This window comes from Pezoporus wallicus, unplaced genomic scaffold (assembly GCF_028554395.1).
Source record: "Pezoporus wallicus isolate ANWC-B61680 ecotype Strahan unplaced genomic scaffold, APGP_CSIRO_Pwel_v1 scaffold_6446, whole genome shotgun sequence".
Lineage (NCBI taxonomy): Eukaryota > Metazoa > Chordata > Aves > Psittaciformes > Psittacidae > Pezoporus > Pezoporus wallicus.
Window position 1 is genome coordinate 5,460,125 of NW_026636264.1, and position 18,150 is coordinate 5,478,274.

The following is an 18,150-nucleotide window of genomic DNA, read 5'->3' on the forward strand; positions in this document are numbered from 1 at the left end:
GCGTCAGCCAAACACTATACAGTGTTTTTACCTAATAACAGGTGGCACTTGTCCTCTCTTATGCATGCTGCAAACAGGAATTTTTAACCCGATGCTCAAGTCAGCTTTTATTTGAGTCAACAGGAGCTTCTAGCTAAGCAAAATTTGGTCTATAAGCCATTTCCACACTGTGCTGAGCACTACAGGAAAACATTCATTATTATAAAGCCCCAAAACAAAGGACTTTAGAACATTCAAACAAATATCAAATTCTATAATCTAGGCATTATTTGAATTGACAATAGATTTAAAAGGCTGCAATTGAGCCTTTGTATAGGTATTTTCCCTGAAGCATTTCTTTTCTCCAATTACTGAATGATTGTATAATTGTTTGGAAATTAATTTGTTAAAGAGGTAGGTCTAACTTGAAAGTAAGTGGCATTTAACCAGAAATGTTCAATGAAAATACCATATAGCAGAACACCATAAATTATCCTTGCTTTTTTAGCTTGTCTATACGCATGATTTTATCTTTCCATCAAATATAATAAAATTTAAATTAACAACAGCTGTGTATGTCCATAATCACATCCTGCCTTGTCACCCTCTCTTTCCTCTGTAGTGGAAACTGTTTTTCATTTACATAATAGTGGCTGAGAGCAGAGAGTAAGGTAAGCCACCTAAGGATTCCTCCTGCTTTACACTGGTGCAATTTCATGGATTTACATTATGGAAATAAAAAAAAAAAAAAAAAAAAAGGAAGAAAGCAGTAATGAATCAGGCATAATTTAAAGAATATTTACTCGTCTTTGTCTGCTTTCATTTCCAATCATTTCTTATATCTTAACATCCATATCATCATATTCTTTATAAAGTAAGCATGTAATAGTCCACCACACAACACATAAAATTGCTTTATTACTAAGAGGAAATAATGCCCTAAATGAGTTTGAAAAGGTTGCATTTAAATATTTTTTTCAGGATCTAATTTCCTGTGACCATCAAAAACCAAAAAAATATGGAAAGTCTAAGAAGGCATCTGCTCTGTAAGAGCATTTTCTTCTCCCAAACTTTCATTTGTTAATATTAAACTGCTAAAACTAAGTTTTTTCCTTCTTGAGCAAGCTACTCAAAAAAAAAATGCAACTCTCACTTGTCCAAAACAGAAAATAAAAGAAAATAGCTATCAGTATCCAAGTCTTCTTTTTTTTTTTTTTATGTTGGTTTTTAAATGCCTTTTCCCTTTTCTGTTTTCAATACAGAACCAAAGCAGGCTGCATGTCTTTTTAGAGTTTCTGACATTTGGATCAGAAATGATCAAGTGATGAGAAAATGTCCTGAAGGCTCATCTTCAGGCAGATAGTAATCACTGACAAAAAATTATACATGACTCTAATCCCCAAAGTGATGATGTTTGCTTCCAGCCACACAAAATGTTAGACTTGGCAAACAAGTCTTTTTGCACTATTGTTTCAGTCTAGGTCTTAATTCATGTATTACACAAGCAGTGTGCAAATATTGTCTGTCGAAGATATTTTGTGAAAAATGGTTTGTGACAAATATTTCTAGAAACAGTGCATACAGAATCACTAACAATCACTAGGAATCATTAAATAACAGATTAAACCATTCTGCATATGCAACTATATTTAGTATTTGTAGTTACTTTCCATATTTCCCTCTGTATTTTGAAATAAAGGAAAAATATAAAGAGAACATTGATTTTCCTTTTTTCTTAACCCTTTAATATTAATGGGAAATAATGGCTGTCATTGTAGACTGACAAAGAATCTTCTCTTTAAGGACAGATCTTTCATGGAATATTGATCCAAATAAAAAAGTATCTGTGTTTACAGGATGATTTAAAAGAATAATGAATTTTTTGTGACCCAGACTGCTTATCAGTCACAAGAGCTGACTTTCATTTTTTTCAAAACAGTGGCTTGTACTGAATTCCTTGGACAGCTTTATTATGTTAAGGCTCAACCACTGTGTGTTGGTTAAGTGCCATTTATATTTCATAAGGCACAATCTTTTTACAACTACTGGAAAATATTTGCAAGGTCTTCTATGGGGATATCTCTCACAATAAAAGGTTGTTTCACTGAGCATCTGTGCTTGAATTGATACTGTCTATATTTCACAAATCCCATCCATAATTTTGTTAATGATTCACTGAGTTCAGTTTGGCCAAACTGAAAACAGTCAAGGTGTGTGGGAGTATCTAACACGGAACAGTCACATTTCAAACAGACAATAAGAAGAAATTATCACTCTATCTTCCTTTCTTGTAAAAATGCCTTAAACAGCACCTTTCAGATAAATAATGCTCCTAAACTGTGTAATTTCCAATGAAGAATGACTGGCTCACAGCATTTATTCAGAGCCAGGTTCAAACACTAAACTCACACATGTTCAGCCAGCCAGGCTTAACTTTCATCTGCAAGAGACATGAAATAAAGCAGGGAGGACTGGTTATTATGTACTCCTTGTGATGTCCAGGGACCCTGTTTTCCATCTGGCAAGTGATGAGGATTACATACGAACCACATTAACACAGGAAAGCAAATGAAGTAATCAATAGAGGCAGTACAGACATACGAAAGGCTATTTAGGCTATTTCTTAATGTTCCAACCACATCCCTCCAAGATGTATTTTTTCTTTACTATTCATCTGAAAGTCAGCAAATTATAAAGTGCATTTCCTGCCTACACCCGAGACCCTAAAACAAAATCCACACAGGCAAATCCATAAGCAGAAACAAAATCTGCATAACTCCATGTTACCATCATAGGCTTCCAGTACTGCACATAATTTCAGTCCTGTAGCTTCAGATGAATCAATAGTGGAATGTTGCTTTAATTATCACTGGCTTCAGAATACCTCGAGGCACCTCTTTTGCCCAATGTGATAGGATCAATAACATTCCACAAATTAAAATAACTGAAAACTCCAACAAATGATGTTGTGGGGGTAAAAACGCAGCTGAAGTATTTCAGGAGTTGCAAACTATATTACAAATAATTGCAAAGTAACATTATTTCACACTTCCAAGCATCTTACAAGAGCAGTCACTAGGGAGAGCTGCTCTAATGGACATGCCAACTTACTCTGAAGAACTCTTTTGTTGACCCTGAATCCAGTGTCCCATAAGCAATTTCAGTCTGTTTGGCAAGGTCTTCTGCACTTTCTATGGGTGAGACCATTCGCTCAACAGTCAAGAAAGCAGCGAGGTTAGCAGTGTAGGATGAAATAATGATGAGCGTGAAGAACCACCAGACACCGCCAACAATGCGACCTGAGAGGGATCTAAACATGAATAAGATAATGCACATTTTCCTGTCTCTTAAGCCATGAAGAGAGAAAGAAAGAAGGCACCATTACTGTTGAACATGTATCACTATGTAACAGTCAATGGGAGGGACATCATTTGCATTTTAAATACGTTTCCTCTTGAATCTTAAGGCCTACAGTGCCGAGTCCACTGTATTAATACATATCACGCACATACAGAAGTTTTAATTCTCTTGAGCAGTAATCCCAGTCTTCTTATTATTTCAGGAAATGCCTATCGTTGCAAAAATTTTGCCAGAAATACTGGATAGGTAATCTCTTTCTGCAGACAAATGTAAAACATGGTAGTTGCAGATCAGTAGCTTTCTCTATTTCCTCTTAAAGAAAAAGACAAATGGCTTTGCAAATGGATTATGTTGGCTTTAGGATTAAAATGTTCCTGTCACCCTTTTCAAATATGCTACAAGCTACTGCAACCATTTGAACTTTCACAGTTTTCTTTAAGAAGCAAGCATTTTGTGGTAGCAGAGATGTTAAGTAAAAAGTTATACTTTCCATTTTAACACCTGTAATTTGATGAGAGAGTTGCTAAGGAGTAATGTACATCTAGTCTTAATCAGTTTTATTGCTAGCTTCAATAATAGTAGAGTTAGGCCAATGCTGAATACTCTCAAAATCTCACTGTAAGTGGCTAAAATATAGCATTCAAATTTGAAAGATTGGGTCATAATGTTTAATTGAGAGGTTGCAGTTACTGCACAGTAAAGTTCAAACACCTTAAAAGGCTGAGAAATTCAGGAATGGGATCATGTTACATCTGAGGCACCCACCCTGTAAGAGTTTAGCAATACAGTTTGGCTTCTCAGGAACAGATGGTGAAATATTCCCTCTCTCATAGATACTGATATTCTGGAAGCAGTGCTGTAGAATTTGATAGGGAACATAAATGGGACATTCATTCATGCAAGGCAAATATTCAGCACAATAGTGTGCATTTCATAATTATAATACAACGGAACTAATTTAGAAGCAACACAGTTCCTCTGAACTCAACTCAGTGGAATTGCCAGTATGTACGTGCTGTTTCTGAGAGATGTTTGTGATTATGCACATCGACATAAAATAATAGTAATGACAGAAATTCAAAGCAGTTTCTCTGTTGCTCTCATCATAACTATTAAAAAAGAAAAAAATGAAAAGGCTTCCTAAAGAATGAACTTCAAAACACTGCCAGGAAAATAAATGAAGGAAGATTTTATGCTTCAGTGTTGAAGATAAAATGCAAATGTAAAAAGATTTGACACAAACCTTGGGGAAATATCACATCCTTGTTGCATAAAGGCACCCAGGGAAAACCAGAGGCTGTTGAATATGCCAAACTCATTGGGTGGCTGGTCACTGGGTCCTTCTTTCCCATCCTCTGGTTCTTCTGTGTGCCACTCATATGGACTAAACCTGCTAACTAGGAACAGGACCACACTGACACCAATATAGGCAAAGACTATGCACATCCAGATCTCATACGCCAAAGGATCCAAGAAGGAAAACACTCCTGGTTTAGATTTCTGGGGCTTTTTGATCATAATGGATATCCCCAAACTCATAAAAGGCTTGGAAAAATCAATGACCTCTTCTCGTACCAAAGTGATGGTCAGAGGCGCAACAGCAATCTCTGCTTTCTATAAAGAAAAAAAAATATAGATGTATAGATTAATTAGAGTTGGTTTATACACTCAGCTCAGCAGCTAATTCCATAGGTATGTCATTAACATCAGGACACTGTGGCTTAAATGTTCCTTAGAACATCTTTCTGGGTTTTTTTCTATCACAGTCTACACTCTCAATATGTGTTTAGTAAGACACATACCACAGATTTTTATTTTACAGATTTACAGTAATACTTAATATTCCTGCTAAGGAAAAGACTCTTCAATCTTATAGAGGTGGGCAGCAGTTTAGGTATGTCATTTTGTCTTGGGCGAAAGAGAGTTCACCAGGAATGAATCAGTTTTCAGACAGTGAAAAAAGACAAGTATACAAAAGAAAGCTGTGCATAATCATGATAAATAGTGTGCCAAATCCATTCCTATTAGCAACAGGAATAATTTTTAGTGTGTTTCTCTGATAAGTTTTTAGAATGAATGGTTGAATTAAACGTTATTGGTGGTGATTACAGCTGCCAACATTGGTGTCTGCATGAACTATTTTAGCTGTGCTAATGGATCATTTCTGTCATTAGGGATTCAACAATATATAAAGTTTGCCCCTTGCCTTGCCTGGTTTTCCATTGCCTTGTATGCTAAAGCTGTCATTAGAGCAGAGCCTAATATAAGAATTGTAAGAGGAACTGGGACAGTGGGAAGGGAACTGATGCAGAAGCTGCTGAAGCCTTTCTCCTGTTCATCATCATTGTGCTGTAACTAGGTGGATTCAGAGAGCAGAGCCTGTGCTCTGTGATCAGCATGGACTTCTATAGAGCTTATGGGCTACGGAGGGCAACTGGGCATATTTTGAGAAAACTGTTTTGATTATAAATAAGGTAGACTCAAAATCTGTCTTCTGCAATGTCTTACTCTGCTTCAGGCCTCAATATATGAGATAATCTGCCTGAATTTACCCCATCCAGGTAACAAATAAGAGGCACAATTAAGAGTTATTCATAAACGTCCATCCTAGCACTGTGGGAATTTTCTTTTCTACTTAGTTAGCCTGAATTCATCTCATGGGGTAGCATTTTCAGATACAGCACACAGCCCATAGTTTAGCAAAGCATTTAAGCATGTTTGCCTTTTGGGATGCTCTTAAGGACATTCATACTCAATAAAATATACAAGGATATATTTAAATCTCATCAATTGCAATGAGAGTAAAACATGCTGAAAATTAAAGATGTACTTAAATAGCTTAATTCAAGCGTTATATAAGTAGCTTGTGTGATAAAGAAAGAACCTGAAATGTAGGCTTTTTTGTCATCTCTTAAATTTGAATCAGGTGTATGCATTTAAATTTATTTTTTTTTTATTTCATACACTAAGTTATATTGAGATACATATTTTATGGAATTTAATTTAAAACTAATTTCTTGTAGCTAAAATCTAAACCTATTTTGGTACCTGTATAATTCTAAATAATTCAAAAGAACTGACTCATTCCGGTGCAATGGTCTCAAAATGCAAATTTGTATTAAGATTGCTATATATTTTATAGATATACATATATATTTTGTAATGCAAAGCATTTTTAAAATTGTGGCTCCTTGAAATCTTGTGATTTCATAAGTTTGACTGAAATAGATGTTTTATGAAGATGGGTATTACATGAAGAAAAACACATTTTAAAATATCCCCAAATTTGTAAAGTAAATTTGATTTCTGTAGTCTAAATATTGTAGGATGGTCTGGACTACTGGCATTGCTTCATATTTTTGTATTTCTTCTCACTCATGATTTTGTGTTTCCTAGAAGAATGATTTCCCTCCTTAGAGTCAATGCCTTTTATATTTCTAAATTTCAGCTACTGGGAATGCCTAATGCCTTGAATTGAATTAACCAAAAGACTCAGGAAAACTGTGATCTATTACTGCTAATCTCTGTATTTGTGATATAGTGGTATCTTCATTAACCCAGTGTAAATGATAGACTTGGTCACTGGTCTTCAAAAGCGTTGCCTAACACTTCTTTTGTGTCTGCAGATTGCTACTGGGATTAAAATAAGGATCCTTGAGGACTGCTAGTCTTTAAAATGTGAGGTGGAAAAGTGATAGCATCATTTCAGTGTGAACTGTGTTAATTTTAAAGACCGAATTAGCATACTGCGTACTGTATGTAAAACACTGGATAAGATTTATCTTACCAAATTCAAATGGTCAAAGAGTACAAGCTGAACTTGGAACTACGTCAGAACTAGCTGCCTACACCACTTGATGGAGTTGGAGAGGAGAAACAGAAACATCCCATTTTATTACGACAGTGATCTAATGTCAGATGATTCATAATGTCGCCTCCCCAATCTGATCATGTTATTTATTATTTGAGACTAGTGTGTGCCACATTAAGGCCTACATAAAAAGGCCTACATAAACTCTTAGCTGCTGAAAGCGAAATAATGACAAAGCTGTGCATGATAATCATCACCATTTGTGCTTTGCCCAGCTAATGTACACCATATAATTATGGATTTAAATGCTCAACAATATAACAATAGTGAAAATAATTACTGATTTTGTTGCCAGTGAAATCTGTTTTGACAAAGACTAATGGTACTTCACACTTAAATCAACTGCATCTGTAACAGCATTTCAATCAAGGCTGTACCACTACCAAGTACTGATGGATTCTGTATGCTTTTGATACTATGCAATGGGACAAGATTAAATCTGATTGTAAGAGACTTTTACTGTTTTGGAATATATTATTTTAACCTTGTGAATAAAATCTGTGCTTGTTGTATTAAGGTGGTAAACCTATCTGAGTAAAATCATGCAGAAAGTGTTTCAACTTCTTCAAGCAGCTCACGGCTTCTCAGATTGTAAACAGAAATGAGTTGTGACCTTTTGTGCTCATCAGTGAAAGAACAGCATCCTGTGTCAGAAAAATTAATATTTAATTGAAGCTGACTTTAGTGCATTTGGAAACGCCTGTTGTACATGCTTAATGGTATTTCATCCCCAGACAGCATTTCTCCTGTGAGCTAGATATCAGGGCCTATATAGTCCTGCAGGGACTACTGCAGGACTTTGGATACATCAGGGACAAATGACCAAGATTTCCTGGTAGTTTTTAGTAGAGTGCTAAAAACAAAACAAGAAAATAAACAATCCCCCTCAATGACCTTCTGTACAGTCATAGCAAAACTGTACACCACAGCACTTTATAAACCGCTTCCCCTGGGACATGATGAAAAACTCAGCCACAGAGTTTACTTAACAACCAAGCTGCTCTGTGCAGTATCTCAAGTGTCCAGGTACCAGAATGACCAACAGTGCATATGGGTCCTGAGGGGACATGGACTGAAACTGGCACATGTCCACCCTCAGTAACATGGATGGGGTTAAGCGGCGTTGCTGGCACTGGGTCATTGGGGTACCCTGTAAAGAGCCAGGGAGCCTTTTGTGTGGCACAAGCAAGGCCCAATCTCACTGGCCAGCACAAATCCTTTAATGTGATTGGGAATTAGAAGCTGTAAAATGTTTCTGAGACAGATCATCTTGTTAACATGCTAATTTAACTGCAAATTCTGTCTCAATCCTGGCTGGATATGGAAAGCCTTGCTTGAAGCTTGAAGCACAGCCAGCTAGTCAGAGTACTTGTGTTTATCTCCAAATCTGAGTTTGTCAGAGAAGACAAACATCCTCTTATAGCAGAGCTTTGCAGGAAAGTCTCTGGCTGACTGATTTTTTTTGGTTTCTTCAGATGGAATAGACCAGGAAACCTGATGCTCTGTAAATCATCTGGCAAGGACACAAGGAAGTTGCAGGGAGGATGCTCTTCATGCATTCCCTGTGTAAATCTTAAGCTGCAAACTTTTATAAATAAACAGAAAGAGCAATTTCCTTTAAAGCTACACCTATAAAAGTACATAAAGCATGTTTAGATTTGCTCTTAGCCTTAAGGCCAGCTGGCAAAGGACAGTCTGGTGTCACTACTATAAAAGTCATTTAACTTCTAAACCAGCACGGTTTCATTTAAGCTGCTTACAGGGAATGGTCTCTTCCCCATCCTAGTGTCTAGCTGGGCTCAGAAATTGTTTTGGACAGTAATTATGTGTGGAAAATACCAGGGACCATTGTTGCCATTTAACAAATTCATCAGGCGAGTTTCAGTGCCCAGGAACATTCCCTGGTGCCACTGATACTGGGATAGACATAGCCTCAAGGAGCCTTCTGACAGCAAATACATTGGGCAATAGCAGACTTCCGGTAATTATTTCAAGAAAAAAGCAGCTCAAGGGCTTTGCTGCAGCTCATTCCCAGATTCACAATCAGACTGCAGCAGGATTTTTTAAACTTGGCAATCAGTCCTTTAAAGAACCTTCACCTCATTCTTTTCCCTTACAAAAAATGAAGTGTTGACCATGTATTTTGGCATGTTCTCTTCATGCAGATGATTTGCAACAGGTTCCTTACGCCTGTGAGTTTTGTTGCTTTCAAATATGTTAATAGCTGTCGGTCATATTCTAGTAAACAAAAAAACCCCTAAAACAACAAAGACAAAACTAAAGTGCAATTTTAAGTTTCCTCTATAATTTTCAAATAGATGATAGGCTACTGAAACTATGCATCTGGGCAAGGGAATTTTCTCACAATTTGTAAAGTTTCTCAGAGGATTTAAAAAAACCTACTGGTATAAAACAGTGCACAGCCATTGACATTCATGTGTTTGCTATTGTGATTAAAAGCCAGAAAAGGGGTCATCTCCATTATGATAAAAATGGCTGGAAAAAACTTTGATTTCTAATATCCCTATAGCCGAGCTGCTTCCAAGCCACTAAAATGGATATACATGCTTGGTGATCATTCGGCTCTTCTGCTCTTTAAAGATAAGTGAGGTTGGCTCCTCCAAGAGTTTCTGAGAACAGTTTTGTGAGGTTGGTACAACCTCCCCATTCCCATGTGGAGGGGAAATCAACAAAACTCTGGGGCATCATTTCCCACACTCCTCGAATACACGGTCTGTTTCATTTTGAGGAGTTCCCTGAGCTGGTGCTAGTTGAGGAGACTTCAACAAAATTTGTCACCTGTATTTAGCTGACAGAAGTGAACAAAAATGGGGCTGACAGAAACCCATTAGGCTTCTGCCACACATGGCCCTAACTGTCACTGGAATTGTGAAAACTGCAACTGATGATGGACCAACCGGTATGCAGTAGTCTTTTACAGGGAGGTTGAGGCATGTTAGGAGTTCATGGATGGAAATATTCTCACCTGAATAGTTTTAGGAGTTTAATCTTTTTATTTCAACACTGAAATGAAAAGTTTCTCTAAGAATTCTGATCTATTTTTAGTGCAAATACTAGCAACTGTGGTCTTCAGCAAGCACAGCTCTGAGTTTTGTTGCTTTTGGTAACACCAGATACTGTAAATATTTCTTTGGGTTTGTTGGAACTATTTTAATTAAATATTTAAACTTCACGTGTCAACAGAATTGTTAACATTTATGCTATTCTGACTAATCATTCTCCACAGATGTATAGCATAAAGCTCTTAGTTGCTGCTCTTACCAGGTTTGCTCTTAAATTTTATATTCAGTATTCATCTTAAAGGTGTTTCTTAATTCTGAATTGACTTATTTGTGTACTTACCTGTAGTGGGTTTTTTTATACATTTAATATATGATGGCAGAGTCTCCATTTCTCAAACTAGACCCAGAGTCCTAGCTTTTTCACTATTACATGAAAATAAGTATGAGTGATATACTTCCCAACTAAATCTTACAATATATCAGGAATAGATGGTCTCTAACATTAGTTCTAATGTTATTCTAATAGTAATGAATTTTTAAGGAATGTGCAAACTAAGGATATTATATTATGAGGCACTAGCTGAATAAACAGTAGAATTTGCATTAAATTATTTGATATTCTTTTGAAAACAAACAAAAGCACACACATCTGAAACAGAACTTTGTTTCTTTTCTGCGATCCTAAGGTTAAATAAAATGCTCATATGCTTCCTACTTTATGACTAAGACTATTACAAATTAAATCCTGCTTTAAAAATTGTTATGCTTACCCCATAAACAAGTTCTCCCACCATCCCATTCCAGATTTTTGTCTCTGGATCCCTTGCTCCATACTTTCCATCAGGAACAATGGCAATTTTGTACTTGATACCAATATGTTTTGCAATTTCTGATGCCAGATCTACACAGTATCCTTCAAACTTGTCATTCCCTTCAAACGTATCATGGTTTTTCTTGAACATAACATATGGGGCTTCCTATAATGAAAGAAGTAGAACTGTAAAGGAGAAGTATATTGAACATCCTCTGAAATGTAACATGTCATCTACTCACTGAACAGCAGACATTTTATCAAAAGTTCATGAATAGTACTAGCACATGTAAATTAAAATGCATGAACAGAAATCCTTCTGGAAAGGTATACTTTTCACTGTAATATTTACATTTTTACACTATTTATTTTACAGTGTATTTATACATACACTGTAAATATTTACATTTACGTACTTACACTGCAATTTGGGTTATACATTTCACAAGATTTATCAACCTTACTAATTAGAGAACACAGAAACTATACAAAAATGCATATGCATTTTATATGAAAGACCTTAGTCCAGTATATGCTAAATTTAAAGCATGAAAAAAGGTTGAAACTATACAGTACAAATGAGTGTGGGATAATGCAAGGTATAATTTACACTTTTGACTTCAGTAAGTAAGCATATTCTCTAACATAGTGTGCTACTGTCTGTATAACTTCAGATGCACAGCCTGAATGATCTGCTTTCTTAAGGTTTAGAACACATAGTTACTAAGAGACTACACACATTTTAGAGAGAACATAAAGATACATTCCTGAGGAAACACATAACTGCCCCTTTGAATAAACAGTGCAGATTCTGAAAGGTCTTTTAGGATGAATCTAAGCAATATGCATAAACAAGAATGGCATTAAGCTGACACTGAGTTTACATGCTGCATGAAAAAGAAGTACCAAAATATTTTTGGAGCACCAAATTGCTCCATTGAGCACCACTGAAAACAAGTAAAACATGTCTCAAAAAGTGGATCCTACATTCCCTGTGTAAACCATACAATGACAATAGTGAACATTTTGTGACTGGGAAATCAAGGTGACACTGGAAAAACAAGGTCATGTTTATTTTTTTTTGCTCTGTGTGGATTCAGACTTCAGCAATCATTATGTAAAACTATGCTTTCTGGTGGTATTTTAGATTACTGCACACTATTTATATTCATATCCAGTTCCAGATAAAACACTTGTCACTAATACCACCCTTTGTTTGAATTTACAGCACAAAATACAAGCATGTTAACTCTCTTCTGTGCTGGACCTTGCGAATGCTGGTTTTTTGACACCAACTACATACTTCCTGCATATGTAATTAATACAAAAATAGAAATAAATGCAAACGTGCAGTCTGAGAGTATTTGCTTCATTGAAATGTCATCAACATCAGCTGTAAGCAACAGCAATTCTGTAACCTTTACTAGGTGTTTGACACTGGAGGATATGTGGCATTACATGAGAGATAGGGGGACTGAATAAAACAATTTTTAGTGTGTCAGGAAAATTTTTCATTTCTGACACCAAAATGTAGCTCCTATTGGTGGGGTGTGTATCCACACAAGAGAAGAACTTTATAGGCAAGCGGGAATAGCATGTTTAATTTATAAGGTGAAAAGGCACCTTACTCCCTGTAGTAAGTATGCCAGGACCCACTTCCATATACAGATGGTAGAACAGTTCACTGTGTAGTGTGAACGAAGAAAGTTGTGTGGTACATTCACTTTAGTGCAAGAGAAAGTCCCTGATTAAATTCAACATGGTTTGGGAATGGGGAAGTCCTAATGTTTCCTTAACACAGAATCAGGCATTGCAGGAATGCTTCAGGTGTATTCCCAGAATACCTCTCCTCCTATCATCTCCTTACGTTATTTTCTGCTATGGACATGCCTCCTGAGGCCCCATTCCCTTAGCAGTAATTCAGTGTTTGAGGCCTTTGATGCGTTATGTTGTGTTGCATCAAAAGGAGCGTGGCCAACAGGTCCAGGGAGGTGGTTCTCCCCCTCTACTCTGCTCTCATGAGACCCCACCTGGTGCACCATATTCATCTCTGGGGCTCACGACACAGTAAGAAGTGTGTGGACCTCTCATCTTACTGATTTAGAGCAAAATACAGCAAGTAAAATCTCTTAGAATGCAATTCTCTCGTATAATAAGGTATTACCTCTTGCTGTGACTGCTTTAAAAGGAGAAACAATAAAAGAAGCAGCAATAGAGTGAGATCTGCCAGTGTGAAACAATAAAATTAAAAATAATGGGAGCACCTACTACCTTTTATTATGCTGTCCTATCCCTCCTATTTTACACAGAATAAATATGTTTCTTTAATTGTTGTGCCTACTTTACCTGCCAAATAATGAGATGTATTTTCAAAGTAGAAATTGATGGGGGATGTAGGTAGGACTGAATGTGACTTTCTGATAATGACTGTTTGCAAAAAAAAAAAATAAAAAAATCAGTAAGTAGCACTAGTTCTAAATTCTGTGCATTTCAGGATTTGGAGCTGTTTCAAACTAGTGAGGTATGCAGATGTTATTATAATAACATCAGGGCACTGCAAGACATGCTTTACTGGTTTGCTAACAAGCAACTTACACAGATGAACTTGCAAGGTCAGTCTTCAAAGTCATGAAACAGAATCATAGGAACATACAATCATAGAACATCTGATCAATAGCATGCACTCAGCCATATCTTAATGATTTTTTTTTAATCTGTGGCATTGAAAAAAGTGACTTTTTTATGTATAATACAATTACAATAGCATTTTCTAAATCAATACTAATCTTAGTGTAACCATGTTAGTCTAAAGGTACAAGAGATGAAAGACATCTATGGAGTGGTAGTATCTTTTATCAGATCAGATTAAATAGCTGAGAATGGTAGGTATGCTTTTTCACTGTTTCTAGTTTTAGACTCTTCTCTAATAAAAATATTACTTCTCTCCACCATCTTTGAATTTACTACATTTTTGAACTATAAGCACTTAACCTACTGACGTAAAATGCAAGTTTGACTTACTACTGAATGAGGTTTAACACAGCAATATTTGCAAGATTTCAGCTGCTTAACAGTATTCTGTAGGGTAGTGAATCAAGGAAAAGTCCACACTGAAATGATCAACGACTAGCATGGATCAGATATTTGAAATGGTGCAAGCTTTACTTATATAATTCACAATTTTATAACAATATTTAACATTTGTAAATACAAGTTGATGTCTGCAACAATTACCTTTATAGATGTAAAACAAATCATTCCACCACATTGCCACAAATTCATGTGTACAGTAATATGCTCACAACTGATGATTCATGTTATAAGGGAAGCTGGAGAAAGTAGCTAACTCAAATACCAAATAGATCTGTGTTTGGCTTTCCTATTCTAAGTTCATTTCAAAGTCTTTAAACACTGTAAAAATAATTTGCAAAAGTGACAAATACTCGTGCAAGGAAATGTCTGATTTTTAGAACAGAAGTGGCACACATCATCACACTTTATTCTGAAAGACACTTCTGTAGATGTCATGGAAGGTTTTTTTGTGGTTTTGGGTTGTTGTTTTGTTTGTTTGGTTTTTTTGTTTGTTTTTGTTTTTTTTCCCTTTTTCTGAATAAACTGTCCAGGATTCGGTTTGAAGTCTTTCTTGTTGTCATGCAACAAACTTCACTGTATTCTCCAGTCTAACAAAGAATTTAATTAACAAGATTTCTAATGAAAAAATATTCTTCTATTATGAGAAAGGTCATAGTTAGAATTTTTGAGGTAAGACTCCATCAAGAGTTTATCTGTCAAAACAATGAGGATGATTCTCAGTCACCTAATGAAGGTTATCTGTCATCTGAGACGCCCTAAAGTAAACTGCTTGACCTCCAAGTTCAGTTCTGCAGGTCCTTTGTCCTGCCACTTTATGGATAGGTCTGATAACCTCTGTCTTAGGCATCCACCTATGGGATATTGAATCAATTTCTAAATCATAGTGGGCTTTCAGGAAAAATTATATATCTGGGGCACAATTTATTCCACATGCCTGAAAGTGCAGACATCCAGATGGAGAGATTTTATATGGCACGAGAGAGGCAAATGTCCTCCTGCCAGTGTAAGAAATGGGGGATAGGCACTATACCCTAGAGCATCTTAAATGTCACTGAGTGGGCATTCATTCAGTGGGCAACTGAATCAGTACCCTTTGTAAAGTCATCTACATTTAGGTGACTCAGTTGTGAACTGGATTCTGCCCTTGAACCTTAATCTGCCAGACCATCCCATTAAAATACTGAGCTGTAAGCCACAACACAGATGCAGCTCACGCACATCAAGCTTTTGTTCTAAAGGATTTTCATGATTTTTTAAGTTTTACAGTCTCAGAGTTGAAGACTGTACCATGAAATGTATCAGAGAGACTGGAGTAGTCTTCTCACCCTACTCCCTTACATTCTATCTCAGCAACTTGTCACCGTATTTCTTAATTTACTAAACTAGAGATAATCATTATTCCTAGATGGGTAAATCACTCACTGTTAGAGGCGGGCTGCACATAGCATCCCTTCTCCAGCCATACAGTGAGCTTACTGTGCATTTGGAGGTCCCAAGCCCTCCCCAGAGGGAATACTTCTGCACACAGGTAGAAAAGCTGTCCTTCCCAGAGGGCCATACATGCAGGGTACAGGTCTCTCCCAGGAGCTACAAAAAGGAGGGCTGCACTGCAGCCCATGCAATGCACAGCATCAGCTGTCCCTACTGCCACCTTTCTCTGGGCTGCTCCTTCACCACATTCTTAGCTGGAGATAGATTTAGTGCCTATGCACTAAACCAAAACTGTAAAGTAAATTCTACATGCTTTCACTGTGTTACAAATGAACATAATATTTTGCCAAATAGACAACACTGTACTAAATTCTTTGAGTGCAGAGCTAATTCATTATAATGCATCTTCTATGCAGTAGCCATACAGCCACATAACAGCACAGTAAGCATAGACACATAAAAACTGAAGAAACAGAGGGCAAATCAACTTGAGCTATTTGGCTTCAGGCAAAAATTAAAGCAAGCCATGCTGAAAACTTGTAATCTTATGCTGCCACGACACCTGCCTTCAAAGACTAAAAAGCCTGACAGCACTGGTTGCAGAAGCTTATCTGTTTAATGTTGGAAAATACGCATGCAACCAAAATTACATGTGTCATCTACAGTGGTTCAACTTCCCTTCAGTGTGAAGAGGACAATGAAGAGGGGAAAAGTTGCTGTCTGGCATTTGCAACATGACTATAACACAAAGAAGAGCAAAAGAACAGGATTCTGAGTTATTCTAAATATATCTTTCCTTTGTGTGTGTGATCATATGCTTGTGGATACTAAATACATTGTCCTGGCAGGTCAATATTAAGAATCATGGTTCTCATTTGCCATCAGCATCATGTGTGCAGCTCCCACGGGAGATAATGGGAGACAACCATGAGAAGGCAGAATTCACCATATATTCTTATTCAAACCAAATTCTGATATAGTTCTCTTGCACTGTGATTTTGAAACATTGAGAAGGGGACACTTGTGGTCAAGAAGCAGGGCTGCTTTCATATTAACTGCATGTATCCCAAGGTGACGTGCTGCATAAAGATAGGGCATGCTTTGGAATATTAATTCAGCTTTTTGGTTTTTAAAATGAACCCACCAGTCCTTTCAATGCAAGAACTGGAAAAGTTCTTTTGAAGATAACATTTATTATGCACATCAAAATGCTTCAATGCAAACAGGACAGGCAAGATAACACATTTTAAAAGCTTTCTTGTTTTCCTTTTTTCCTTTCTAGCAAACAGGAACCTTTTATATTACTTTTCATTATTATTTTTTACTTGCTTCTCCTAAGCTTGGAGCTATTTATGGAATTGCAGTATTCATGTATGGTAGCTTCAGTCAAAGATATCAGGATTGGTATGAGAGGAAAATTTCGACTGAAAGCCTGTTATTCACATCATTCTCTTCTCAGCTTGGCAAAGTTGAAGAATAACGTCATCTGTTCTAGACATTTCAGATTAGCCACAGAACTTTTCTTGGTGGTTCAGTGCCTGGTCATCCAGTCAGAGGAACAGTAATCCATATGGAAAAATTAGCTCAATGCTACTAGACTGGTGGTTAATACTTGAGCCTTAGTTAGGAATGTTCGCAGCATCTTGGGACTCTTTTCTTCCTTGATCAATTTCTTAAAATAGGATTCTTCATCAGAGGCTGAAAAGAGGAGGACTGTACTGAAGTATATTTTTTCCATCACCAAGTCTTTTTTTTTTTTTTTTCTTAGGAAAATGATACATATATTTTAAATGTCCCATGCAAAAAAATGAAATAAAATCAAAAGTTACACAATTTGGTTAGGAGTTACATTCTGAATTCCTGCATAGTAGTTTGGTTGATTTGTGTCCTGGAATGATAATATACTTAATGTATAAATCCTGATACACCTGCCAGAAATCTGGTAACTACCTGCATTTTTGAGTATGAAAATGTCTTGACATTTCCTTTGAAACATTTTCAACTCCGTATTAACTCAGAAAAATTACTGCTTAACAACACATACAGAATGTTCCTTCCCATTTGAGACACAGTTTATTCTAAAGGGTTAAAATGTCTTGTCTAAATGAAGCAGGTGAAAAGGGCAGTGAACTGAGATGTAAAATCTTAAAAGCGGTCAGGTAAAGGTCACCCTTTGTCAGTTGACTTTGACAAACATCGGCTTAAAAGGGCATGTCAGACTTTAGAGGGAAAATTGTTAAATATTTTGTTTAAAATACAGATTTGTACGAAACAGTAGTTTTAAAAACTATGTATTAAAAATGTAAATGAATGAAGCAACTGCATTCTCCTCTGCAACCAGTCTTCAAAAACACCAGTAACACTGGAAAATCAACCCCCAAGTCTATTTTGATTTTGTTAAAATTGGAATTCTATTGAAATGCTGAATAAGCATAGTAATAAATATGTTCAAATGCATCTACTAAATTCATTTTTTCATTCACAATTAAAAAACACATAATCTAGTTGTAATTAGATGACAGAACTATACTACTTAGAATATTTGCTCTTGGTAATGTTAATTTTGAATTTATAAGGTATCA

General features: G+C 36.3%; 1 protein-coding gene across 12 annotated transcripts in view; it reads right to left on the reverse strand.

Annotated features, from left to right (window-relative positions):
• GRIA4 (glutamate ionotropic receptor AMPA type subunit 4) overlaps nt 1–18,150 on the reverse strand; it is a 220,903-nt gene that overhangs the window by 42,779 nt on the left and 159,974 nt on the right. For 11 of the 12 annotated variants that reach the window (XR_008970970.1, XM_057399750.1, XM_057399756.1 and 8 more), the window contains exons 10-12: nt 11,004–11,210; nt 4,583–4,953; nt 3,091–3,289 (exon numbers count right to left, since the gene is read on the reverse strand). Coding sequence is in view for 11 of the 12 variants with exons in the window: in XM_057399750.1 (XP_057255733.1) it covers nt 3,091–3,289; nt 4,583–4,953; nt 11,004–11,210 (777 nt within the window). In the remaining variant the exon portion in view is untranslated. Of the gene's footprint in view, nt 1–3,090; nt 3,290–4,582; nt 4,954–11,003; nt 11,211–15,517; nt 17,267–18,150 lie in introns of those variants that run through there. The other variant, XM_057399759.1, reaches the window with a different exon arrangement.